The sequence below is a fragment of the Rattus norvegicus genome, chromosome 9, assembly GCF_021556685.1.
Source record: "Rattus norvegicus strain SHRSP/BbbUtx chromosome 9, alternate assembly SHRSP_T2T, whole genome shotgun sequence".
In the NCBI taxonomy this organism is placed as follows: domain Eukaryota; kingdom Metazoa; phylum Chordata; class Mammalia; order Rodentia; family Muridae; genus Rattus; species Rattus norvegicus.
The window spans coordinates 75370913-75398069 of record NC_141542.1 but is presented as its reverse complement, the minus strand read 5'-3'; the positions used below and the strand labels follow the sequence as shown (position 1 = coordinate 75398069).

The 27157-nt window shown below is 45.1% G+C and overlaps 1 protein-coding gene across 51 annotated transcripts in view; it reads right to left on the bottom strand.

Moving 5' to 3' along the window:
* Positions 1-27157, bottom strand: part of Cflar (CASP8 and FADD-like apoptosis regulator) — a 70818-nt gene that overhangs the window by 19802 nt on the left and 23859 nt on the right. For 23 of the 51 annotated variants that reach the window (XR_015628426.1, XR_015628427.1, XR_015628428.1 and 20 more), the window contains 6 exons: positions 26770-26852; positions 23461-23515; positions 18161-18210; positions 17372-17453; positions 5334-5829; positions 4225-4456 (listed from right to left, as the gene is read on the bottom strand). Coding sequence is in view for 4 of the 51 variants with exons in the window: in NM_001033864.5 (NP_001029036.1) it covers positions 4318-4456; positions 5334-5829; positions 17372-17453; positions 18161-18210; positions 23461-23515; positions 26770-26852 (905 nt within the window). In the remaining 47 variants the exon portion in view is untranslated. 51 annotated transcript variants of the gene reach the window in all.

Sequence of the window (27157 nt, the reverse complement as noted above, 5' to 3'; positions counted from 1 at the left end):
TATCAGCCACAGCTCTGCCGTTCCTACTCCACTTTAGAATGTTCTGACTGGTTTCCTGTGAGAAGGGTTTTGGGTCCTCGTCCATGTAGTATCAGCAATGAGTATTTGCTATATGAACATTGTTCAAGCAACAATACCGTGTGGAACCCAAGTCTCATGGGCCTGACTCTCTTTACAGCCGAAGTCCAGACCCTAGTGTGGGATAACTCTGGGCAAGCATCACGATGCCTCATCATCCTCATCTGTGAAATGGGAAGAAGTAACAATGAAGATAGCATCGCTGTACTAGTTTGTTTTTATTGCTGTGATAAAACATCACAACTACGGTGTAGGAGACAGTTTACACACTCATGGTACCAGAAACTCATTGTCTGTGATGGTGCAGCAAATGCATGGAAGCCAAAGGAAAGGAGAGCTCATATCTTGAAGAGCAAAGGTGAAGCAGAAAAAGCAAACAGAATGGCATTAAGTCTTTGAAACCTCAAAGCCTGCCCGCAGGGACACACTTCCTCTAGCGAAGCCACACCTCTCAAGCAGCACACCTGGTACCAGTGTTTAAATGCCAGCACATGTTAATTAATAAATATATATAAGATCAGTGCTTAAAGAACTATATTGAATATTCATATGAGTTTCTTATTCAAACCAGGTATTGTCTTTTGTACATAATTATCTTTTAATATGTCTAAAATATTTTAACAAAACACAGTCAGTGAAAAACAAAACCATAATTCTGTGTACAAAAGGAACAAAGAAGATCACTGTTAAAGTCAGGAGAAACACCTTACAGAGGTATTTACAACTAGCTAAAGAAGTGGGGCTGTCTAGCAAGTACTGATGAGACATGCTATATGACTCAAATATGTGGTAATATTAGCAATAGAGGCTTACCATTAAGTTATAGAGATCAACCAAGAGTATTGGAAACAGCCTGTAATACCTGGAAGTTTATGGAACCCTACTGGTCAACAGCTCAAAAGTAAGTAACACATGTATGAAGCTGGGGTATACCCATGTGTTAGCATTTGATGTCTGGTCAGGGTGGTATCTCCTTTTTGTAAGATAACTTCATTAAAATTGTTTTTACAAATGTTAAAAAAAAAAAAAAAAGAAGTGGGGCTGTCAGAGCTCTCCACTTCAGGACCACATCCACCTCCCCGCTTATCCCCCATCACTGTGCACATCCGTTCCAGCTAAAAGTCAAGGTTTCTAAAGCACACTGTACACCTCCCGGCTGCTCCTTTCCTTAGCTTACACCTCTCTCTCACAACCTACCCAATCCTACCGACTTTTCAAAGTTTGATTCAGTCCCTCCAAAACAGCCCTTTATAATGTGGTCTAATGATACAAGTAATGATGGAATTAATTAGGAGCACAGCTCAAAAATGGCTGTAAAGAGCCTCACACTTCATCCTTGAAACAATCCTGTGAGACGCTCTTTTCTCCCTTCCTGCTTTCCCCAGATCCTCCTGCACTACCCCACCACACTCATGCAACTTCATGTTCTCTCCCTCAGAAAAGCAAAAAGTTGATAAGCAAAGCAAACAAACAAACCAAAAAAGAAAAAAGAAAAAAAGAAAATCAATAAAAAGACACACATACAGAGTCCATTTTATGTTAGCCAACTCCTCCTGGGCGTGGGGCCTACCCTGGCGCACAGTGGACGTGCCCAGCAAGACTCTGCCGGAGAAAACTGCTTTCCCTTTCTCAGCAGCTCTATTGCACCAGCCTTCTTAGTCGAAGTCCCTCTCTGTGGGGGTCTCTGCAAACACCTCAACCACAGGGTGTTGGTCCAAGAAAGGCAGGAAGGACATCTGACTCAACAAGACTCAGTGGACAGTTTTTGTTCAAACTTTTGGAGTCTGACACCGGGTGGTTTATTTTAGGCATACTTAAGCACAGCACAATGTCAGAATAGTTTCTGGTGGTGATTAATCAGTCCTGTGTGTACAAAGCCTAAGAGATGGCCATATGGAGACTCTCGTAGAGTACAAGCAACATCTTCCCCACAGACAGGTTCCCTGGATTAACTGAGGAAGCAGGCTCAGGGTAAAAGTGGTCCCCATGACGGTGGCAGGGAGGACAGACTGCCGACTGACAGAGATAAACATGAGTCTGAGGGAGGCGGCATGGCCTGGCCATACAGATAGTGTGGACACCACCAGCTATGACTCACATTGTTCCTGCCTTCTGGGCAGAAGCAGGTCATATGTCTCTCCCCTCGAAGAGGCAGACCTGAGTGTTGAACATTCCTGGTTCCCATGTGCTCATGGGCCACAACTTCCTAACCCCTTTCTCAGTGCTGGGACTCTGGTTTGAGTCTCTGTGCGTCCACTGTGCATGGGTCCTGTTGTGTCTGGATGCTGCTGCTCCTTGGAGTCATCCACAACCTCTGACTCTTACGGTCTTTCTGCCTCCTCTTTGGAACAGATCCCCAAACCTCAGGGGGTGGGGCTTGACTACTATTCTTAAATACAGATAAAGACTATATTATTTGGTTACTCGAAAGTACACAGAAGTAAATTAACCATGTTTTATAGCAGCTAACAAAATTATATTGTATTGGATGTGATAGAATTTCTCGGTCCTCTCTCACACAAACACACACACACACCTTTGTGTTTACACACCTAGACTGGCTCAGAGCATGTGGTCCTTTGGCCTATCCTAGTACTGATATGACAGGATTTTTCTATGAATATTGAAATCTTATGCCAAAAGTATTTAATAAATAAATAAGTTCTAACTGCTCCTGTTATTTAAAAAAAGCTAGCTATGAAATTATAAATAAAGTTAATCTGTTTCACTATGCAACTATTCACTTTTCCTTTCTTTTTAGGTTTTTGATTCTTTGTGATGCACCTTTCTTTTTTTTCTTTCTTTCTTTTTTTTTTTTTCTTTTTTCTTCTTTTCGGAGCTGGGGACTGAACCCAGGGCCTTGAGGTTGCTAGGCAAGCGCTCTACCACTGAGCTAAATCCCCAACCCCTTTTGATTCTTTGTGAATTCTTCATCATGCACCCCAATCCCACTCTTCTCTCCAGCCCTCCATACCCACTCTCTGCTCTAGCAATCTGTCCCTGCCAAAGAAAACAAAAAATACAAATAAAAATGAAAACATCTCTGTGCATAAAAGCCCCCGTGTGTCACCGTGAGTCCCACAGCACACCCATGAGTCCGCACAGCTTTCCTTACGAATGTTCATTACAGTGAATCACTGGCCTGGTGGAGGCCTCTGGCTTCTGCTGCACTCAGTACTGGCCCTCCCCGGTACTCCTCTCAGATAGCCTATTATTGCCCTGTGTCATGAAGCTTTGCTTCTGCAGGACCTGCCCCTTCACATGCTCCAGCAGATGACGTGGATGCTGGCCAGGGTAGGCCAACTCAAAGCTCTGGATGGTATCTGAGTTGGTCAGCTCACCTGTTCTCCTGTTCCCGAGCCAGCCAGGGCGAGCTCTCCCACTCACTGTTGTGCTCTTGGGGCTGGCTCTACTGTGCTGCCCAGGCAAGGAGCGAGCTACTCTCCTAAGCGCTACAACCTTCAAGGGGCAGAGCCAGTTCTACTTCACCCAACCATCACATAGCTGGCGAGAGTCAGGGCCAGCTCTCCCGTGCTCATGGGTAACTATTTTTCTATCTATGTGTGTTACAAAGCATTATACTATGAATGTTGAACATATATGATGGAATTTGTTTCTGTGGAGAAAGAATATGGATGTGGAGCTAAGTTACAGAAATAGGAGGCAAATGTGAAAGTCCAGGAGCAATGATACAGCATTGCTAAGGCAATGGGTACTTATAATAACTTAATGAGCTAATAACTTACTAAATGATTAGATATGCACATTTCAGCCGTAGAGACAATTTACCCAGTTACCTGATGAACTTAGGTAAGTCTCAAATTACAGTCAGTGCCACTGTTCAAATCTGGAGCCATACACTATCACATACAATAACTTAATATAGTTTGATATAAATCTCCAAAACCAGTAGGTTTAAGTCTGCTCTCCACACTGTGGCGAAACATCTGACTAAGGAAGGTAAGGGGGAAGTTTGCTGTGCCTCACAGTGTTGGAGGATTCAGTTCGTCAGAGTGGTAAAGGCATGGTGGCTGGAGTGAGACGCTCATGGCAGCAGCAGTGTATGGATTCTGCTTGTGCACAGGGGAACTGGAAAGCAGGACTCACACCAGAACCAGAAGCAGCCGGAACCTTCAAGGGCAGCACCTGATTCTTTGGATTGCTCCCAGGCAATCAGGAGGCTTGCCAGCTCCAGGCCACCTTGGATGCTACACCGAGAACTCCGAAGGCTTTGGGTTTTCATGTGTGAGACAGGATGAGTTTCTTCCTCAGAGTGTGCTGCAGACTGAGGTAGTATTTCTCCTTGGAAGGAACATTACTGTTCCAGGCATACACTTTGTCCATGAGTTCAACATGGAGATCCACGAGTGAGCGCTTCCTAGAGGGAAGAGAAAGGCACGGTTGAATGGCATGCAAACACCCAAGAGGAGACAGATTGTCCTTAAGATAGAATCAGCCGGGGTTGGGGATTTAGCTCAGTGGTAGAGCGCTTGCCTAGGAAGCACAAGGCCCTGGGTTTGGTCCCCAGCTCCAAAAAAAAGAACCAAAAAAAAAAAAAAAAAAAAAAAAAAAAAAAGAATCAGCCAGCGGGTGTGAAAGTCTTCTGAAACTCATACCTTTCAAATGCTCCGTAAGTTGCTAAACAAATAATCCAAACAGCTTGGCCGCACTCTGGCCGGGTGGCCAGTGGGATTTTATTCTGAGAACACACACCAGCTAGCGGATACCCCATGCAAAGAGAGGAAGTCTATGAAGGCGCCCCTGGTCCCCCGAGCATCTACTCTGGAACGCTGCATCCCTCCCAGCCCCCACACATCCTGCTGAGCCACCGCTGAGGAGGGAGAGAGCTCTGCAGCATCTGAGTCCTTGGAATGAGAGCATTTGATGGATAACTCAGCCACACCGTCACCCTTCGTAATGAGGGAGCGTTACCTGTGAAAACCAAGGCCACCAGTGGGACCATGTCTGAAACCAGGCCAGCACTGAGCCCTACAGTGCACACACCGTGCTTTTCCTATAACACACACCTATGTGAAGCTTAGTTTAGGTTAGGAGAGTATAAGAAATACATCCAAAATACAAGCTGACTTATGCAAAGCATTCGTAAGCTGTGCTGTCTATGTCATCCCCGCCAAAGCAACAGTCTCTGTCCTGTGAAGTCCATCGGCCAAGCATGGCAGTGACATCCATCCTGGTAGCAAAGATAAACATGTGCTCAAGGATCAAGGTGGAGGGCACAGACCTCTGTGGCTCACCTGCCCTGCTCCAGCAGCTGGGAGAGTTTCTGCAGGTACACAGAGAGCGAGCTGGAGGGCTGCTCCAACCGGGATACGTCTGCTGTGCACAGGCTCCAGAAGATATCAGCGTCCGGGTGAGTTGTGCAGTGTCTGGGATGCAGGTGCCTAGAGTTCACATTTTTTATTGCTGGCCCATCTACTTCCAGGCTGTTATCTTCCAACGCCTCATAGTTTTGAATAAAAAAGAGCTTGGGTTTTCCTCTGAGAGAAGGGCACATGTCCCCCTTGAACATGTCCTTGACATTCTCCAAGGAGAATCCTGAGTAAACCTGATCTACGCCCATCATGCTTTGGGAGCCTCCTCGGCTCACCAGGACACATACAAAGCTGTCATAGTCTTGATGTTGGGTCATATTGGAGAATCGGCGAACAATCTGGGTTATTTCATGTGAACTGGGAAACAAGAAAGGCTGGACGCGATAGCCCAAGGAAGTGAAGGTCTCTCGAAGATATTCTGCAGAAAGCCAACAGAAAACAACACAGAAATAAGAAGAGCCAAGGGACATTGGGCATGACACCTAGCCTGGCCTGGTCTCCATTACGTATGTGTTTGTGTTAGGATTCTCTGAGGACTTCCAAAGTAGAAGTAGCTAAACATGAAATGTGCAATTTCTGTGCCCCAGGCTTCCTAGGAAGGCACCTGTAGCATCGCTTTCTCTGCCCACAGCCAAGACTGAACCCACCGATGCCACTAAACCAAGAAAGAACAAAACTGTTGTCTTGTCAACCAAAACGAAGTGGAAGCCTCTTCAAAAGGTTCTTTCCTCAAAGCACATAGGAATGAGAAGTGTTATCGGGGTGTGAATCCAGGTGTGCGTTTAGATGGCAATCTGGGCTATCAGCTTCCTCTCCTTGCTGTGGACTTACACAGAGGACTTTAGATCTAAGTCATGACTATTTCCAGATTGCCCAGTTTCAACCCTAGTCTCCAAGCATCTGGGCTGCCTCTGATGCGAAAGGAAGTATAAGGTAGTAGAGCGAGTTTAAACCTGTCAAGCCCGTTTTCTAATCCTGACCTAGGACTGCAGGGCCATAAGAAAGGTGGACCCGGGAGAGGCAAAGATTAAAACAGAGACGGAAGGAACACCCATTCAGAGCCTGCCCCACATGTGGCCCATACATATACAGCCACCCAATTAGACAAGATGGATGAAGCAAAGAAGTGCAGACCGACAGGAGCCGGATGTAGATCTCTCCTGAGAGACACAGCCAGAATACAGCAAACACAGAGGCGAATGCCAGCAGCAAACCACTGAACTGAGAATAGGACCCCCGTTGAAGGAATCAGAGAAAGAACTGGAAGAGCTTGAAGGGGCTCGAGACCCCTTATGAACAACAATGCTAAGCAACCAGAGCTTCCAGGGACTAAGCCACTACCTAAAGACTATACATGGACTGACCCTGGACTCTGACCTCATAGGTAGCAATGAATATCCTAGTAAGAGCACCAGTGGAAGGGGAAGCCCTGGGTCCTGCTAAGACTGAACCCCCAGTGAACTAGACTGGTGGGGGGAGAAGGACAATGGGGGGAGGGTTGGGAGGGGAACACCGATAAGAAAGGGGAGGGGGGAGGGGGATGTTTGCCCGGAAACCGGGAAAGGGAATAACACTTGAAATGTATATAAGAAATACTCAAGTTAATAAAAAAAAAAAAAAAAAGAAAGGTGGACCCTCTAGCGTTAGGTGGAAGTGTTAACAGTCACCAACCAGCAAGAATGCTGTGAGGATTAAACAATATAAATAAAGATATGGTGCTATTATTAATAATATGCACTCTTATTCCGTTGCTGAAAAGATCTTCCGCATAGTGTAGAAGTTTCTGTGGCTCTAGGTCCTATCAAGTCCACTTTTTTTCTCATCTGTTCAGTTTGCCTTTACAAGGAGAATAAACACAGCCTCTTAAATCAATATCTTTGATAATAAAAAATGGAAATTTCTCTTCCCCATTCAAAACTTCTACACCACTTTACTTCAATCATTGCTTTTCTGTTCTTTATCTGACAAATGTCTCTAGTTCAAAATCTGCTGGGCAGAAAAGCTGTTCTGTCCTAAACTCAGAAACCCAGTAAGTACCTCCCATTCGGACCATCCATCTACCTCTCTGGATTTGTTTTTGTGTTTCGTCTCCAATGCCAACCCCTCTCCAGTGGTGTGGACTTTCTAGAAGTCTATCCTAAGTTTGCTTCAAACTGAACCGTGCAATAGCAACAGCAGTCTAGCTTCCACTGAGAACGAGCGTCTAATGTAAGTTAAGACTGCATGGGAAGGGATCAAAGGGGAGAAACCAACTGAGGGTCACATGACCATTGAGCACCAGTTCTCTCTCAGCACACTCTCAACTAGGACTCAGGAGCAGTGCAGCTAGTCACGAACAAGCCAGACTCACAGTTTCAGCCTTCTTGCCCACCCAGCCTGGCCAACCACAAATAAACCGTAAGTGCAAGAGAGGAAAATCTCAGTTTGTCTTCTCTGTGCTTGGTGAGATACGAAGGACAAAACAAAGATGAAGAGGGACCGGGCTTTGTGTAAGCAAAGATCTGTGTAGCAGTCGCCAGGCACGTAAGAACTGGCTCGAGTGTTTATAATTGAATCTGCTCAGCCTATGAGCAGTGCCTGTGTATACACAGTGCATACTAGAACTTTCCATGACCCTCGCTGTACCGAGACAAAGTGGTTTTAAAATATGTCCACGAAGTCTTACATGGGAGCTCAGGAGGCAGTGTCTCGGAGAGGGCCATGTGTGGGACAACTGGAGCCTCTCAGAAACACCCTTTAGCTTTTCAGGCAGCCAACGATGGCTCTTCTAACTCCAGTCAAGCCTTCAGTTGCCCCAGCAGACTCTGAGGGCCTCCCCAGAGACCCTAAGCCAGAATTCCCAAAGTCCTGACCCACAAAACTGTAAGAGATATAACCAAATGAATAGTTTGCTTTAAAAAGCCTCTAAGCCGACCAGTGGTTTATACACATTATTAGATTAATAATGCTCTCTTATCAGTAAGAATGACTGGTAGTCATCTTTACTGAAGACTGTAGTTATACATACGTCTATCCTCTGCTGACCCACCATCTCCTGGAAATAAATTATATTCTCTAAGGTTGAAAAGAGATAGGAAAGTGCAGACATCATTCAGCTCACAAGTAGCAAGCATCTTATTAAGGAAATGAGGGGGACATAATTTGTAGGTTGCTGATAACCTATTAGATTCCTCTTTCTCCTTTTTAGATCTGGGTGGCAGAAATGCCTGGCCCACCCTAGTCATCTCCCTGCAGTGCAAGCGAGGTTTAAAGCACAGAACTATACCCAGGTTGGGTCCAAGACAGAAAAGCGAGGGAAGCTACTTTAGGACTCTAACCACTTGCCAGGAATAAAGATAGCCTTCAAAATACACATGTGCCCCTCCCTACTTCAGACAGTTGAAACAACAGACCCAGAGAAATTATAATTACCCCCGGAATCTCATTCTGGGAAAAGGAAAGATTTGGCGACTGATCGGACAGATTTGCAGGAGAGACTAACAGAGGGAACGATGAGAAGCCAGATCAGACATTTTCTAGGACAGCTTAGGTATGCAAACCTCCTGCCTTCTACTTAAACCTAACTCATGGATTAGGGATTACCGAAACTCTTTTTTCCTCTTCCCAATGTGGCCACACTAACCAAATCTCCTTTTTCTGCTTTCCCCTGTTAATTGTATTTTTAACTGGTCTACTGCAGAAAGCTTGTTAGCACTGCAAGGCTAGCGACTCCTGGGTAACAGGATCGCAGCCCCTCTGCTAGCTCCTTCCTCTTGCTGTGGCGTATTCTCTCCTCTAGGGGGCAGACATAGACAGGGAAATGCAGGTTCCAACATACTGGCGGGCCAGCTTCAAAACCCTCCTCACTGATGAAGCCTTGGGGGAAAGCCCAGAGCAGCCTCTTGCCCAGGCTGATGTGCGTGGGAAGAGGAAATGCTGCTCCGTGCCTTCTACCACCTTCCTTCTCCTCAGGCTCAGGGGCTTAGCTTCAGCCTCAGAGGGGCTAAGAGTAGGCCAAGCACCTAAAATCTAATGCAGAAAATCCTTCCCCAAAACAAGAGGGGAAAGGTAAAGGTCCCAAATGCCACAGCCACCACCAAAAGGAACCCCAAATCTGTATGGGGCTTGGGACAAAACACAGCAGTCCTCCAATATGCCCTGGCAAGGGCAAATCAGTCAACAGTCAGCCTTGGGTCATCACAGCTCACATGGATGCCAGCTGGAGTGGCACATGCGTCAACATTTCTTTTGCCCTTGGGGCAGCAAAGACAAGCATGTGGTGCTGTCTGGTTTATACACTAAGGAATGGGGAACATGTAACCTTGAGTAAGTTAGAGCCTCAATTTGCCCGTCTCTGAAACGGGATTAAATTCTAACACCTAAACTGAAATGGCAGAATCCAGTGGGGTTTCTGTAAAGATACTTCCAAACTGCATTCATTCAAGCATAAATAATTAATTTTAAAGGAGAGGAAGGCGGCACATGAACCCGTAAGTCAGAGGCCCTGCCAGGAGTCTTCTTCACAAGGTCACTGCTCATGACTAGGGTGAAGGACTCTGTATTCCAGATGAGTCTTAGCTACCACAGCAGTGCTTACTATACAGGAAGAAACTGCTGGGTGCTGGCTTTGGGAAATAAAACTTTAACAAAATACAGAAGCACCACTTCTCCTTCTCCTTATTCTGGACATCCATGCCACAGCTTGGTAGTTATAACCGCTTCTTAGAAACCACGGGTGTTCCCTGACCTCGAAGTTAGTGAATGGCTGCCAGTAACCAATCACAGGCTTGGGGAAATGCCAGGACCTTATTCATTTAGAATTCATTTTGAGTTAGATAAGCAAATTTGTCTCAGCACTTTCTAAATAAATACATGGAATAAATAAGAGGTGATGTGTCCCCAGACTATTTAAGATCAGTTACTGAGTGCCCTTCACAAGCCAAGATAAGGCAAATGAGTGAAACCTAACGGTGGCAGGACATCCTGGGTGGGAAAGGGAGTTCTCCACCAAATCCTTGTGTGAGAAGTTCTCTTTGTTGTTCTGTCCTGTGTATGTCAGGCTAACTGGCCCCTGAGCTTCCAGAAAGTCTTCCGTCTCCCCATAGGAGGGCTGGGATTACAGGCACTACATGCTGACGTTTATTTGGGATCAAGGGATTTGAACTCAGGTCTCCACATTTGTATGCATGCACCTTTACCCATTGAGCAACCTATTCCTACAATGAGTTTCTTTCTTTCTTCCTTCCTTTCTTTCTTTCTTTCTTTCTTTTTCTCTCTCTCTTCCTTCCTTCTTTCCTTCCTTTCTTCCTTCCTCTTTACCTTTCTTTTCTTTCTTTTTTTAGGTTTGAGGACAATTAAAATTTTATTAGACAAACCCTCAGCTCTAGGAAGCTATAAAACTCAGCAGCTACCAGGAAGAGGAGAATAGGGAAGAAAAGGAAAATTGCTGTGCCATTTGAGCCAAGAAGGAAGTCTGACTCGTAACAGAAAGTAGCCACCTGGTATTTATGGCTTCTCTAAGGGAGGCTAGATGCACTCTGCACCTGGGAGGGGAACAAACTACTGTGTCCCCAAGCTTGAGTTCCCCTTACTGTCTCACCAGACACTATGGCAAGGGACACAGCTCGCTGGAGAAGAAAGGCAACAGAGTGTGCACATGGATGACTGAATGTCTTATAGTTCAGTGGGTTGTAGGGCAAATAAGAGGTCACTCAAACAAAGGGCACTGTGGTCTTGGGCATAGAGCATTTTGGGAAAAGCTGTAACGTAAGGCAGAGCCTGAAAAACCAGGGCAAAGGAAAGGAAAGTCCCCTACACAAGCTGCTGACAGGGCGGAAGACGTTGGTGAGGAGAGGCACAGATGGGGCAACAGGTGGATCCTGGGCCATCTGGCACACATCCAACCCTGCATTGGGTCGTCTAGGCCAGCTAAGGCCTCACTGCTCCAAGCACACACTCAAAGCTACAAACCATCTTTTAAGAATCTTTATTGCTGGATACCTTTAATCCCAACACTCAGGAGGCAGAGGCAAACAGATCGGCTAGCCTGTTCTACAGAGTAAGTTTGTTCCAGGATAGCCAGGGCTACACAGAGAAACCCTGTCTCAAAAAAAAAAAAAAAATCTTTATTACCGAAAGTTGATTACTGGTAATTCTTTCCAGATTACCTTGTATCAGGAGACAATAATACCAACGTTACAGAACCCGAAACTGGTTTCTGGTGTGCCCAAGACAGTTAGGATTACAAATCCTTGACTCCTCATCCAGAGTTCTAGCACCTCAAACATTCAACAACCTCAGGTTCTTTCCTGTCAAGTCATTGTCTGGGAAAGTCTCTCAGGAGGGGAAGAGGCCTATCATGTAAATATCCATTCAGTTTGCCACTGAAATATTAACATGCTTGTCAGGGGCTACCCTGAACCCTAGGCCATGTAGCACAGTATCTTTTTAAATTCTGAAATACAAGGGCCTCCAACAAGGGCCCATAGACCTACACTTCTTAAATACACCCTAGGTTTAAGCCTGGTGAAGTGAAGGCCTTAAAAGGAAATTTCATTAATAATGTTAAGCTTTGGGGATGGAGAGATGGCTCAGCAGTAGAGGGCACTGACTACTCTTCCAGAGGACTCAGGTTCAAATCCCAGCAACCACATGGCAGCTCACGACTACCATGATCTGACACCTTCACACAGACAAGCATGCAGGCAAAACACCAACGCACATGAAATGAACATAAAATTTTTTTTTAAAAAAAATAATGTTAAGCTTTTAAGCAAGTATCTGCATGCCCAGAAAACAAAAAGTGCCTCATTGCACACTCCTGTTCCCAGGAAGAAACCATTCTCAGTGCACTGATCCCATGAGAACCAGGAGGGGCCAGAATGGTTTGTCTACCACTCCTCTGAACGTAGCTTCCCTCTACCGTTTTGGGCGCCATTTGCCCCTTCTCTCCATGAGCAGAGATCACAATGAGCCTTCTACTTCCTGTGCAGAAATGTTCCTATTATATAAATGTTATGGCTTGGCTTGTTCCGTTAAAAGAAAAAAAAAAACCCACATAAGGAGGCATGGAGCAACCCCTAGCCTGTCACTACAAGAAGAGGAAGCTTCTTCACATAACACTACAGTGAAAACTGCAAAGTCTGCTACCAAACGTGTCTTAGTCAGTAAAATCATAACAAAGGTATCAGAAGCAGCAGCAGAGGAGAAAACACTTCCTCTTAAAAATCCGCAAATGTGCTCGCTCTTGCTCCCCAGTGCGCCACCCCCTACCCGTCTGTCTGACTGCAGATCAGGGTGCAGCTCGCAACAACTCCGGACCCATGCCTGCCATTTCTGCTGCCATGTTTCCTGCTGTGGTGGTAATGGATGAAATTTCTGAAACTCCAGAGGAGCCCAGAGCATCCCTAAGGACATTCCTACCCCTGCTGGGCGCCCAGGTTTGGAAGAGGGAGGGCTTGCTGTGGAGGAGAAAGAAGCAGATGGGGAACTGTATGCCAGGGAGCGGTCAGCACTCTGACCACACTTGGAACAAGATGCCAACGTTTTAAGTGAGGACTGGGATGAGGAGCTAAAAGAAGGGACTCCTCATGACGCCGATGACATCCAGGGAGCAAGTCTCAAGAGATAACCTTGGGTGAGGTGTGCCCTAAAAGGAGATACCGTGCATTCATGAACCCAGCTGGCACCTTCAACTCCACCAACACCACGTTATCCTAAGGTAGTCTTCGAAACAGGTCAGTCTGACAGTGCTGAAGACAAAGTGTTGCTTTCTGCCCTGTGGAGTGCCTGTGCCCTCCGGATCACCGGTTGTTTCCTGTGTTTTAGGTGAGATATCCTACCCAAGGCACTGCTCCCAGGGTTCCCAAGGGTTACAGACAGCTGTAAACCAGGGCCCCGCTGACCTCCCATTTTGTTGCCATGGTCGTTAATGGACTCTTTGGAGTGTGTTTTGTCTGTGTCAGAGTTAAATCTTTATAAATAAAGATGGGAAAAGATAAAATAAATTTACAAAAAAGTCTTACAAAATTTTACCAAAAAAAAAAAAATCTGCAAATGCTGCCATTTATATAGAGTCCCTCCCCACCCCCACACCCCCACCCCCACCACACACACAAACAGCCAGAGCCTTAAATCAGGCCTTGCATCCACCTGCCAGTGATTGGAGACATTTGCCTCCACGAGCCTAAGAAGATCGAGGTGAGGACACAGCTGGCCAACCAGGACCCAGCAGACTCGGCCTTGCTAGGTTACTGACACAGTTCCCCAGACACCATGGTCTTTAATTCTCCCAGACTAGCATAATGAGGCTGAAATCCCTCAGCACTGCTATCTACCTCAAGAGGAGGCCATAAGGATTATTTTCAAGGATAGTTTACCAAGATTAACCGTGCCTTTTCTCAGTGACTCTGAGACCAGACTCCTCCTTGGGGATGTGCTCCACGCAGGGCCAAGCATGTGCTTTGTTTGCAAGACAGCTTGAGTAAGTATTTACCAGACAAACAAAAGAATATGCCTGTAAATATTTCAGGGATTTGTACAGTCTTTCGTTAATGTCCGATTTTGGGGAGCAGGAGGGGAGGCTAAAAGGAGAAAAAGTCCACTAAATAAGTCTACTAAACTCTAAACTTTAAAGGACTGGTTTTGGAAACACAGCATTACTAGAAGAGGATATTCTACCAACAACACCCGCTTCAGAAAATACCTATTACCAGGGTTGGGGATTTAGCTCAGCGGTAGAGCGCTTGCCTAGCAAGCGCAAGGCCCTGGGTTCGGTCCCCAGCTCCAGAAAAAAAAGAAAAAAAAAAAAGAAAATACTGAGTACCTATGTGCCTGGCACTTGACCAACTGCTGGTGACACACAGTAAAACAGACACATAAGCGCTTCTGTCTGCCCCTGTAGGACTTACGTCAGTGCAACGTGGCTAAAGGCATGCTCATACACTAGTACCGTTAAAGCCGTTACCAGAGTAACCTGCCACACCGGAGGGAGAGCCTATCAAGCGGAACACTGATCGTCAGTCCATCCTGCTAGTGCTAGTTCCACTCAGAACCCTCATTTCAGTTGGCAGTTATCTTGTCTGCTTTTTATGATCTGACCTCTGTGCAGCAGCCAAATGTCAAACATTAACCATCTGGCAAAATTAACTAGACAGAGAATAGCCCGTGTAATAGCACTAGGTGAAGGGCTCTAGTGCAAATATACGGGAAGGAAGCACCAGAGAGGCTTTCCAGAAAAGCGGGGTCCCGGCTCTAGAGTCCTTGGTGGAAAGTGTCAGGAGCTAGATGTACAGCAATGTGTGAGAGGAGTCTGTCCTTCCACTCTGGGTGGTTAATGCCTTCCTGTCATTCTGAGTATCACAGAGGGATCTGGAACCTCTCAGGGGCCAAAAGCAAAGCACAGCACGGTTTGAACAAACCTACACTGTCACCATCTTGTTTGTAACCTGCTGATGAGCCACTGGGCTTCGAGGATTAGTAAGTGACCTTGAACCCAGTTGTTTGTTTTATTCCCAAAGGCAAAGAGCACAGGAGTCAAGAGATTCTCAGGAAGAAGGAGCAGCTGAGGTGCCCTTTACCCTAGGACCAGGCCCACTCTAGTCACACACTTATCTTCTAGATGCTGACCTTGAAAGGACTATGCTGAGGGTTTGCTGCCTGGAGCTCCATTCCGTGTATGTGTGTCTGGGGGAGGGGTGTGTGCAGCACCATACACGTGGACGTGTACCCATGTGTTGAAGCCAGAGGCCAACCTCAGGTGTTTCCACCTTACTTCTTAAGACTTCCACTTGAAATCTGTTCCCTCTAAAGTAACTGCCTCCATGACACTGCACTGCTACATGTGGGGATGTACCCACTTACCCTGGAACCCAGTGCAGACCTCAGGCCCTCCATTCCCCTTACCCGCTTACCCTGGAACCCAGTGCAGACCTCAAGCCCTCCATTCCCCTTACCCGCTTACCCTGGAACCCAGTGCAGACCTCAAGCCCTCCATTCCCCTTACTCACTAAACTAAGTGCAAAGCCATGCTGTTTTATGGCTTAGTAGTTTTCCACTAGAGTCAAATGAACAAAATAAGAAAACTAACATTAGCTTGTACTTCATTCCAAACACTGTTCTACATCCTTTATGAATACAATCTCACTCCCTCTTCCAACCATCACATGAGGGAAGTTGTTATGAACCCACATTATAACAGAGACAGTGAGGACCACATCACAAGCTAAGATACAGCAGAGCCATGATCAGAACCTAGGCAATCACTGCCAGGTCCCAACTCTGATGCTCTCCTACAGTGGGAGAAATGCACACCCAGAAAAACAGCTACCCGCAACTGAGGAACAGAATTCAGCACAGGCCCTGGCTGTTAGTCACGAAGAATTGAGTTTTTCTGGTTCATAGCAGGTTGTGACTTGATCTTTATGAGTCCCGTAATATAAACATAGGAAGAACACACAAAGCTCTGTATTTCAGACATTTCCTGATGCTGAAGGAAACAAGACTGACCACAATCAAAGGTCAAAGCTCGATCCCACAATATCCTTCAGAACAGTCAGTGACTCGTTGAGAAGCTATTTCCTCATTCTTCTATGGACACTAATAGCTAAAATGGTGTCTGAAGAGCTAGGGTTACTATTGCTGTAAAGAGACATCAGGACCAAGGCAACTCTTACTAAGGAAGAATGCAACTGGAGGCTTGTTTAAAGTTTCAGGGGCTTAGTCCATTATCATCATGGCAGGAAGCAGACAGGCATGCACCAGAGCTTTACATCCTGATCCTCAGGCAGTAGGCTGGGTCTCCTGTGGGCTTTTGAAACCTCAAAGCCCCGCCCCCATGACACACCTCCTCCAACAAGGCCATACCTCCTAATGCTTCTTGAATGATTTAGCAACAGAGGACTGAACATAAATATAGGAGCCTAAGGGGGTTGTTTCCATTCAAACCACCACGAACGGAAAAGACATTTCTCTACAGCGAAAAAGACACATTTCTCACACTTACCAAAGTAGGACGTGAGAAAGTGGGATTGTAGCTGAAATCCTGGGAAATCCAGTTTCATATTTGCTAATTCGACCTTATCTTAGACTCTCCCTGCGGTAATATTTCAAGTGTGTCGTCTCTCTGACTCACGCTAAGGAATGCTGAGAGACATGGAAGTCGTGAAGTACAGTGATCACTCATCTGACAGAAGGAGAGATGATTAAGTGCTGCAGTAGCCCAAGCATCTAGGCTCTTCTCGTTCTCTCTTGATGCACAAGCAGTGAGTCAGTCTGCACCAGACACCCAGCAACTAAGCAAAACAATCAGGTGCAAAGGATGATGGCTCACAGGTAGATCAAACAGAGAGAAGAGCCGAGTAGCATGCGGCTCAAACACTATCCACACCCCTACATTAACATAGACAACATGGTTTTAATAGCCCCAAGGAAGGCTTTCATGGTCTATCCAGGTGAAGAGAAACATCGGACAATATTAGAAACCAGAATGCCTTTCATTAAATGTCCCTTGCAGACCAGGACCACCACTGGCCACATTACCCAGGATGCACAGGTAAGACAGGTAAAGACACACCAACTTCCACAACTTAGAACTTGTGTTCCCCAGGTTCGTCTCTTGTTCCTCCTAACACGTAGCTCGACTGATTTATCTATGTCTGCTGTAGATAGCTCAAACCACAATAGAGGGTAGAGATGTGTCACATCCTTCTCAGGCCTTTCTGTGAAATCTGTGATGAGATCCGCTACACAGTCTCTACTGCTTCATCTGTCAGTCACATAAGGAGGGCCCTGCAGAGGACTCCAAGGCCTCGAAAGATGATGGACCGCTGGCTGACCATATGCATAAAAAGCTCCCCTAGCCCAATCCACACTAGACAACACCATGGCTGGGAAGCAAGCACCATAATAGAGTGTACTTTGTTACTGCAGTTAGTGTCTGCCATGCTGACAAATACAACTTGATCCTGGGCTGCTACACCTACCTGTGTCATTGCCAATACAGTCGATGATCAAGCAGATCCCTAGAGGCTTGCTCTGCATCCTGTAGCTCTCTTCGTGTATGTGCTAGAAAGAAAGGTAGGGATTAGGGATGCTGGATACTTCTCCGAGACTTAAGGTCTCACTCATCCATCTCTTCTTTTGACAGGTGAATCATTCAAGAGACACAGCCTAAAGTCATCACAGCTGACATTTCCAAGTAATGTCAACTTCTCCCTCTGTCACAGTCATGAGCTTAAGACAAACAGCTATTTCAGTTCTCACTTAATTTGAATGAGAATCATCATTTTTTTTTTAGCTTTGCAGAATAAAGATAATTTGAAAGAGGGAAGGGAGATGGGCCACGTGCCATTGTAGAAGCCTAAAGTAGCAACCAAGAATCAACTTTCTGAGCCAGTACAAATGGAGGCTTTCTGCTGCCTCCTCTGAAGAGGCTGTCAACCCAGACAAAAGCCAGGGATCGACACAGTTCGCACGGCCACACTGCCCACTTGTACATTCAGTAGTTGTGGTGAGAGCTGCCGCCGCCATTTAGAATTTCCCTGCATTCCAAAACTCATTCAAGCCTTCCACTTGAACATAATTGTTCTTTGCTATATTTAAGGTTCCTGTTCACTGAGTTCTCAGGAGAATTATGCACAAGCACCCAGTTGTCACAAAGAACTTTAAAGAACAGTTTTGTCTGTATTTTTGTTTGTTTGTTTGTTAAGACGTCAGTGTTCTAGTACATATACCCTTGCACGCAATACCAAGTCAGAGAATTTATTCTTTACCGGAGGCAGAAAAATTCCTGATTCCTGAATGGATGTCTTCACCGGTTTTCCTGGGGGAGAAGAGAATCGTTTACAAAGTAGAACTAAGCCTACACCCAGGCTGGCTGAATTCTTTCTATCATGACTGTTTTGTTTGTCCGTTTCTTTAACTGCCTATTCTTTCTCCAGCCCAAAGTTCCAACCTCACACGGAATGGCCTGACCCAAAGGAAAACTCAAGAGCCCTGTTATTCCAGGACTGTGTAGGAAAAACCAAGACATGCAAGTGAAAGTAGTGGGCCTCCAAGTGACCACTGGGTGGCTGGCAAGCTTTTTACCTGATAAGGAGAATTCAAAAATGTCACTTCTCTATGGCTTTCCTACATGGGCCAAAACTCTGGACAACGTCTGAAAGGAAGAGTGTTGGCGTGTGCAGGAGAGGGAAGCTTATGTATGTGTGCTCTAAACAGAACAGATGGCCAATGTTTTCATAGTTCAATGATCCTGGGAGATGATAAAGTAAAATGTCAGCAGCAAGACAGAGCTCAGTAAGCCTGAAAAGTGCAGGGCCCACAGCAAACTGCGCTCCCTCCCTGCCTTCCTGCCTCCCTCCCAACAATGACTCACTTTACTGCACAAGTGGGGGAAGCACTAGGTTCTGAAGCCACCAAACGGCTGGCTCACACCTCAGCGCTCAAGAGCTGTCATCTCATTAGCTCATTCAGTCTCTGGCCAAGACTGCTGCCAAGTGAGAAATGGTGTCTAAAGATAGAGGGGAGAGGGGTGTCTTACCAGCATCTGAAAGATTGGGGAAATGAACTGGGTTGTTTGTTTTTGTTTTGTTTGTTTTCGTCATTGTTTTCTTTTGAGTTTGGCTTTGTTTCAGACATGGGCTCTTGATATATAGCCCAGGCTGGCCTCAGACTTGTTTTCCTGCTTTGGCTAAGGAGTGCTAGGGGCCTGTGCTACCACACTCAGCTCTGAACCAATCCCTTCCCCCCACACCGCACCCCCTCCCTCGTCCTTCTCCTGGTCCCTCTGCATCTCCCTCTCTGTGCATTTGTGTATACACAGTGCTTGTATGCTGGTGCAAAGTAGCCCTGCTTTCACTTGTGGAGGCCAGAGGTTGATGTCAAACATCTTTCTTAATCGCTTTTCTTTCCTTTCCTTTTCTTTTTTTAACAGAATCTCTTACTGAACCCAAAGCTTAATTTATATAGGCTGCCAGTAAGGCCCAGGGATCCCCCTGTTTCTGTCTCCCCAGAGCTGGGATTACGGGCACACACCACCATATCTGATTTTTATGTGGGTGCCGGAGAGTGAACTCAGGTCCTTGTGCTTGTGTAGACAGCACTTCACCAACTGAGCCATTGCCTCCCTGGCCCTGAGATGAGCTTTCTAATGACAACTAGAAAATCCTTTAAGATAAATTGTGCTTTTAGAAGTTTGTCTGGGGGGTTGGGGATTTAGCTCAGTGGTAGAGCACTTGCCTAGGAAGTGCAAGGCCCTGGGTTCGGTCCCCAGCTCCGAAAAAAAGAACCAAAAAAAAAAAAAAAAAAAAAAAAGAAGTTTGTCTGGTTGATTGGTTGGTTTTGCTTTTGCTTTGGGTTTTGGGGGTTGCGTTTTGTTTTGTTTTGTCTTTCCAAGACAGGGTTTCTCTGTGTAGCCCTGACTGTTCTGGAACTCACTCTGCAAAACAGGCTGGCCTCCAACTCAGAAATCCAACTCTGCCTCCCACATGCTGGGACCACCCAGCACTTTTTAGAAGTTTTAAGGAAATAAATCATAAATTTAGAAAAATGTATTTCAAAGACATCTATTGACTAAATCCTTACACTGGCCCAGGCTAGGAAAAACCCAAAAGTCACAAACATAAAATTGATTACATCGATAATGATACATGTGATTTCATACTTTACGATGTTTAAAAGTAATTGTTATGCATTTGACACATCCATGCAACACATGTATTTTAAAGTGGATGATTAAATAACATGCACTCAATACAGAATAACATGTATAGACATTTTCTTGTCATTGTCCACTAAAGAATAAAGCATAAAAGCTATAGCATGTCCATTGTGTGAAGCCATGTACATAACCTAGAGATGGCTTAAGTGTAGGAGTGCATGTGGACAGGTTATATGCAAATGCTATACCCTGCTGTATAGGAGATCTGAGCATCTGCAAGTTGTGGTAGCCACAGGGCATCCTGGAATAAACCACCTACAGACACTAAGGGACAAATGTGTAGTGTGTATGTACACTTCGGGTTAAAGATGAAGAGGTTTAAATCAACCACTGAGGGATCAATGGGTGAGCACTTGACTAGCATACATAAGGTTCTAGGTTGAATCCCCAACAGCATAATGAAAATAAAAGCATGTAAGTCAAACTAGCTGGGCATGCTGGCCTACATTTGCAATCCCAGCCGTTTAGAAGAGGACGGTTGTTAAAGACCCACCTATGTAACAAGACCCTTTCTAATAAACATTAACAATGGGATAAAATAAGTCAAATATTAACTGTGGCTATCTCTGATGTATGAAATTAGGAGGAGGGAACTTTGCTTGATCTTTCTTCTGCTATAACAATTGATGTTTATTGTAACGGAAAAGAAAGCAGTGAGATGAATGGCAGACTGTACTCTGACTGCACAGCACAGCCTGCGGTCACACGAGTGTGAGTCACACGTATGACATGGCACCTCGGCTGAAGACTTAGAAGGAGCGTGATAACGGGGTCGTCACTACCACCACCATCATGACCTTTCAGTAGGAGCCTTTTGCAAGTCCAAACTGACCTGAATACATGGCTTGATTATCTTAAGCCTCTTAGTTTAAGGCAAACTTGAGCAAATGCATTTCCTTTTATTAGTGAGTCAAGTCCAGGTCAAAGCAGATAGATGGCTCTCTTTACAGTGTCATCAGGGGTCAGGAGCCTCAAGTACTCATCCGGACCACGTAATAGGATCGCAGTGGAAAGAACACGTTTGTTTTACATTCCTAAGCAAGCCTGCCCGGTCTTCCGGTTTTTCCACTTTAAACAGCATTCAGAGTGCTGCTAACGCTTCCACCTAAGCAGTGTTTTAAGAAACAGGCTGTCGCTTCAGAAACGAATTCTGTTCTCAACAGTTTTCTCTGGGGAGAAGAACGGTAGGTAGGGAGCGGCAGGCGTGAGCGGCACCATCTGGCTAGCCAGGGTGAAATGGTTCTCAGTTTCCAGGAGCACACGCAGCCTGCATGCTACACAAGCTTCACCCACAAGGCTTCCATCAGGGCGCCGCCCCACGCAAAATGTTCGTGATGCCCCACACTGTCCGTGCTCCTCTACTGCATACACAACACACTTAAAGGCTCTTGGGTAGCACTGCCCTCCATCGAGACATAGAGCCCTTGCTGGTTTGCAACACAAGCTACCTCACCAGTGCAAAGTTGAGTCTTGACTCTCAATTTAGAAAGGCCTCGGTACAGCAAAGAGATGCTTTTTTAAAATGATGGTCTGGGCTGGAGAGATGGCTCAGAGGTTGGGAGCACTGGTTGCTCTTCCAAAGGTCCTAAGTTCAATTCCCTGCAGCCACATGGTGGCTCCCATCTGTAATGGGATCTTCTGGTGTGTCTGAAGACAGCTACAGTATACTCATAAGTAAAATAAATAAATATTTTTTTAAAATGATGTTCTAAGCCAGGCATGGTGGGACATCACAATAGTTCAAGCCCTCAGAAGACTGAAGCAGGAAGATTGTTGTGAGTTTGAGGTTAACCTAAGCTACATCATAAATACCAGCCCAGCCAGGGCTGCATAGCAAGGTTCTATCTCCACCCCCACATGTAAAAATAAATAAATCCACAAATAATAGACTAATAAAGACTTTGAGAATGCCACGGCTAACGTGCTATAACGTTTTAAGAAGGAGCCATGTAGGTTAAAATGAACAGACTTTTAGTTGCATTTCTTTTCTTTTTATGGAAGAGACTGTCCTCTCGGGAGTTTCCAAATTAGCCTTTCTTCTTCCTGCAGCTAGATGTTTGGTTTCCTGAGTTGTGGTTTGCCCTGGAGTTATCTGTATTTTGATGCTAATTCCATTACCCCAAGGATAGCTGCCTAGTCACATACTCAGGACTCAGGTGACTTCACCAGAACCTTCTCCCCATTTAATTTGTAAAATACAGGTGAGGGCAGGTTCAGGGTAGAAGAAGGCCTGTCATTGAATGAGAAGGAAGGATGGGAGGGAGAAAAATCTGAAGGAAGAGGAGACTGGAAAGGAAAGAGGAGAGACAGGAGGGACAGACAGGGTAGTCACTGCAGAGAGAACACGGAGGCTGACATTAACATTCCACTCTGTGTATTTACAGGTTGTTATTAATGTTCTTAAGGGATGGATGTGTACTGGGCTTTGTATGTTTAGGTGGGCAATTATATCTTATCAATTGGGTCAAAGGTTATTGTGTTGTGTGTTCTTTTATGTGACGGTTTGAATGTAGGAAAGTGTGTGGTGGCAGGAGTCACTGGGCCGCTGCAGAGTTGGGATGTGTGTTTCTGGCATGGAAACCTGCCTTGGGAACTAGATAGGGAGAGAGATTGCTACCAGGCTCAAAGAAAGAGGCCTTCGGCAGTGTGATATGGGATGGAGCAAAGCGGGTGAGAGGCTTTGCTGACTGAGAATTAAGATGTCTAGCAGATATCTTGGGGCACCGTGGTGCGGACCTAGTGGGGATAAAAGATAACCCCCCTTTTTTTTATATTTTTACAACAACATTCATGAGCCTGATTATCATGGTTGGATGACTGTTTAACATGGTCTGGTTATAGCTCTACTTCAGAAGCACACATGCCATCACTCCCAGATACGGCCCAGGCGATCCACGTATCTGATGATCAGTCAGTGCTGTTAGATTCTAATGAGCTAAGTCAGAGAGTAACGGGGAGTACAAAGCAGGAGGGCGTCTCAGGAGCGCCTACTGCTCTTTCAGAGCTTAATTAGAACATGTGACTAAAAGAAGTAGCCAGCTCTAAAATGGAACTTTTCCTTCTTCCTTTTCTTTCTTTTTCTCTTTTGCAGATGCTAGGGTCTCACTATTTGGCTAAGGAGGCTGGTCTTGAACTCCTAGGCACAAGAGAAGTTTCTACTTCAACGCTAGCGGCCAGGTCAATAACCATGGACACCACACACCACGATGTGTAATTTTTTTTTGCCAGGATAAAACCCAGGGCTTCACTCATGCTAGGCAAGTGCTCTATGACTTAACTATATACCCCAGCTCCTTTTACTTAAATTATTAAGCACTTATAAAGAACAGATAAAAGAAATTGGTGGCTTACTCTGAATGCCATGGTGTTCCACAAATCTTGGCTCTTTGCTTCGCCCATTCTGGAGCTTCAAATATAAAAAAGAAGGTCACACTGTGTTAGTTTCTTCAGAGGCTCACTATATTACACCTCTTTAAATAGCTTGATATTTTTACACAGGGGAGAAAATAAAAATATCACCTTCGCGGTTACCTAAAAATGAACTGCAGGGACTGTTAATTCCATAAATTCCACACCATACTGTCAAGGATCAAATCAAGTCTCTCAATAAGAAATGAAAACATTAGGAATACATAGGATATCACTTCAAAATAGTTCTAAGCCAGCTGTTACATGTGTGTTGCAAGGTCCCACCTTAGAAGACGCTGGGACCCGAGACTACCATCTATTCCTTTAACATGGGGCAGAGCACAGCTTGACTGCAGGCATGAGTGAGTTTTAGACCCTAAACCTCTGTCTATGAATCCCAAGTCAGCCAGTTCATTCCTTTGTAGTCCTTAACCTCTCTAGCTGCCCCTTGGGTGCAAAAGTGAGGGTAAGAACAGAATGGTACCTATCATAAAGATGTGAGGTTTGTTTTAATGTAGATGAGTGGTTCTGCATGCATCTACATGCCTCTGTGTGTGCCTGGTGACCATGGAGATGGGAAGAGGCATTAGATCCTTTGGAATTAGACTTACAGACAGTTGTGAGACGTCACACATGTGGGTGCTGAGAATCAAGCCTGCGGTCTCACCAGCTTCAGCTGACAAGGGTATTGATGGTGTTTAAATATTCACAGACTCCCAGCTTAGTCTAGCATGTGTGGAAGTGCTTCATAAATGTCTGTACCCAGAGCCCTGGGCACAACTGGCAGCACCACAAACTAAATAAATAAAGTCCAATTACGGCTTTCGAAAAAGAGATTTTCCGAGCCACAAAACCAGCGATGTGTGTATGATTCATGACAGCAAGAACTGAACCACTCCTGAAAGACTGAAATAACCCTTCTCTCTTCTCAGAAGGTGGGACTTCCGTAAGATGACGTCACTTCCTGTCGCCATCTGATCAACAGCAGCTTACCTAACCAAAGAAGTGCATTATCCACTAAGCTGTGTCTGAGAGTACATCTGTGTAAACTGAAGAGAGGCATGCAAGCTATGGTTCCCCCATCCCTGGAATAATCCACGACTTAATCAGAACCTGACCATTGCCACCCCACCACGAACAGATGCACGCCGACTTTCATGTGCCATTGAAAAAGGGATCAAATCAAAGCTAGACTTTAAAAGCGTTGCAGTGCGGTCATATAACTTCTTTTGGTTTTTGCACATTCTTGTGTCAAGTAATGTTACTACTGTAATTTCTGAAGCACTTATGTAGCCTTAGATGAGTCAAAACATAACCCAGTTATATATGCAGTTCCTAAAGCTTATGAGAAAGTTACCAGATTCCTGTCCTAGAGCCTGCTTACTAAATGAGAGAGCAGGTCACTTGGTAGATTCAGCACAGGTAAAGAGAAAGGAAGCACAAAGCTGGATTCCGAGCAGGCTACACGGTGAAGACGCTGTGCTTGCAGAACAGGAGCATAATGGTGAAGACAGGAAGGATTTTAACTAAGAATGACAGCATGTGTTATAATAGTCTCCCAGGAGGTGGGAGAAAAAGCTCAGAAAATCCCAAAGTTATCAGAGGCTAGAGGACAAATTAAAGCTGTCCCTAAGCAATGGGATGACTGTAGTTGACAGATCTGGTGGGAAAGAGTAGAATAGGCACAGGGCTGGGCTGGCCTGCAGGAGGTCGGTGTGGACTGACTGTGCTTTAGCCATATGTGTCTTTATGTGGGTGAGTGAGGGGTGGGACAGTACCCTCCTTAACGGCCGGTTAGCTTTGCAAGTCTATTGCTCAGTGCTACCTACCACTGGTGTTCTCTGAGAAGCTGCTCATAAGTCAGGAGAATGTTTTCATGATACACATTTATAGAATAGGTTTATAATTCAACCAGTCTAGTCTAAGCCCACCTCAAAGTCCACATAGCTTTAAAGGGGTAAGGTTAATATTATACCACTCTTCTTCTCGCAAGAAAAGATTGACCAAGGAGCAAGCACAAGAGGAGTTGTCCTCCTCAGAACATAACTATAAACAACCATAGGACATTTATGATCATTAACCAGAAAAAGAAATCTGTTATGTCACTCAGTTAAAAAAAGAAAAGTTTGCCAAATTAAAATGACACTCAGGAAAAAGCCAAATGGAAGACTGGAGAGATGGCTCAGAGGTTAAGAGCGCTGCCTGCTCTTTCAGATGACCTGGGTTCAATTCCCAGCAACCACCTGGCGAGTCACAACCACCTAGAATTCAGTCCTAGATGATGTGGTATCTACTTCTGACCTCAATGGGCTCCTGACCACATAAGTTCACGCAGGCATGCATGCATACACATAAATTAAAATAAGTAAGTAGAATATTTTCTAAATATTCTTTTTAAAAGCAAATGCACAGAGAGAGATAAGAATCAGAAATTTTATTTAGCAGCATCGTTTCCAGGAACAAAGGAAAGGAAGCAATGTACATATCAGCAAGAAAGAACTGAATACATTTTAGTACATGCAGAAAATAGAAGCCATGAGCCCTCCTGGCAGGACATGCCTATGTCAGCACTTGGGAGGCTGAAGCAAGAGAAGACTCATTGAAATTCAAGGCTGGCCTAGGTTACATAATGGATTTTAGGCCAGGCTGGGTTACAGGTAAGTTCTTGTCACAAAAGAAAATAAAGGGGTGGGGGTGTCATTCCAAATAGTACAAATAACGATTAAATAAAAACAATCTCATATTAACCATATAGAACAATGTCTAAGACTTCTCTGTTCAGAGGAGCAGACATGATATGCTACCACGTGTACAAAAGTAGACACTTTAAGTAGGCAGGCTCTGTGCTTGGTTATCGGAGAAACTAGTCAAGGATAGTCTCCTTAATGGAAAGGAAGTGGGACATGGGTTCTACGAGGTGGGAGTGAACAACTTTAAAATCTCTTTAGGGACATTTACCTTTTTCTTTCTATATTTACATTCGGAACGAGACTGAAAGAAAGCATTCCACAGTAGTCATGCCTAGGTAATGGGTATATATATTATTTTCTTACTATGTATTTAATAACTTTCCCCAAATATATTTTTGAACATTACTAAGGTTTAATCATAAGAAGTCACACACATTCTTTACCAAACACACGCCTATCAGAATTTGTTTAGCTATAACAACATATGACATGCGGTGTATATTTTTATTACATCTCTGGAACTGGTTCATGCTGATATTCCACACACTGGCTCCAGACTCACCCTTGAGTTATATAAATGTTCCTTGATACTCAATTTTGGGAGAGAAGCCTGGAGAGCATTCATATTTGATCTTGCTTCTTGGCCTGCGAAGACAGAGAAAGGGGCTAAGTTTCATAAATTATCAAGTAAGTCTTCATTGATGCTTCTTCAGTTCCAGACAACCATCATCTTTCAAAATACCTTCAACCTGCACCTGCCTGAATTTGAAACACAATTAGACTACTCTTCTGCAGTTGGTTAGGATGACTGAAAGGGCTGGTGGGCTGACTCCAAAGGTAAAAGCACTTGCCACCAAGTCTGGTGACCTAAGTTCAAACCCCAGGATCCATATGGTGAAAGGAAAGAAACAACTCACACATGGGGCTCATGAGCAGGTTAGTGCACACAC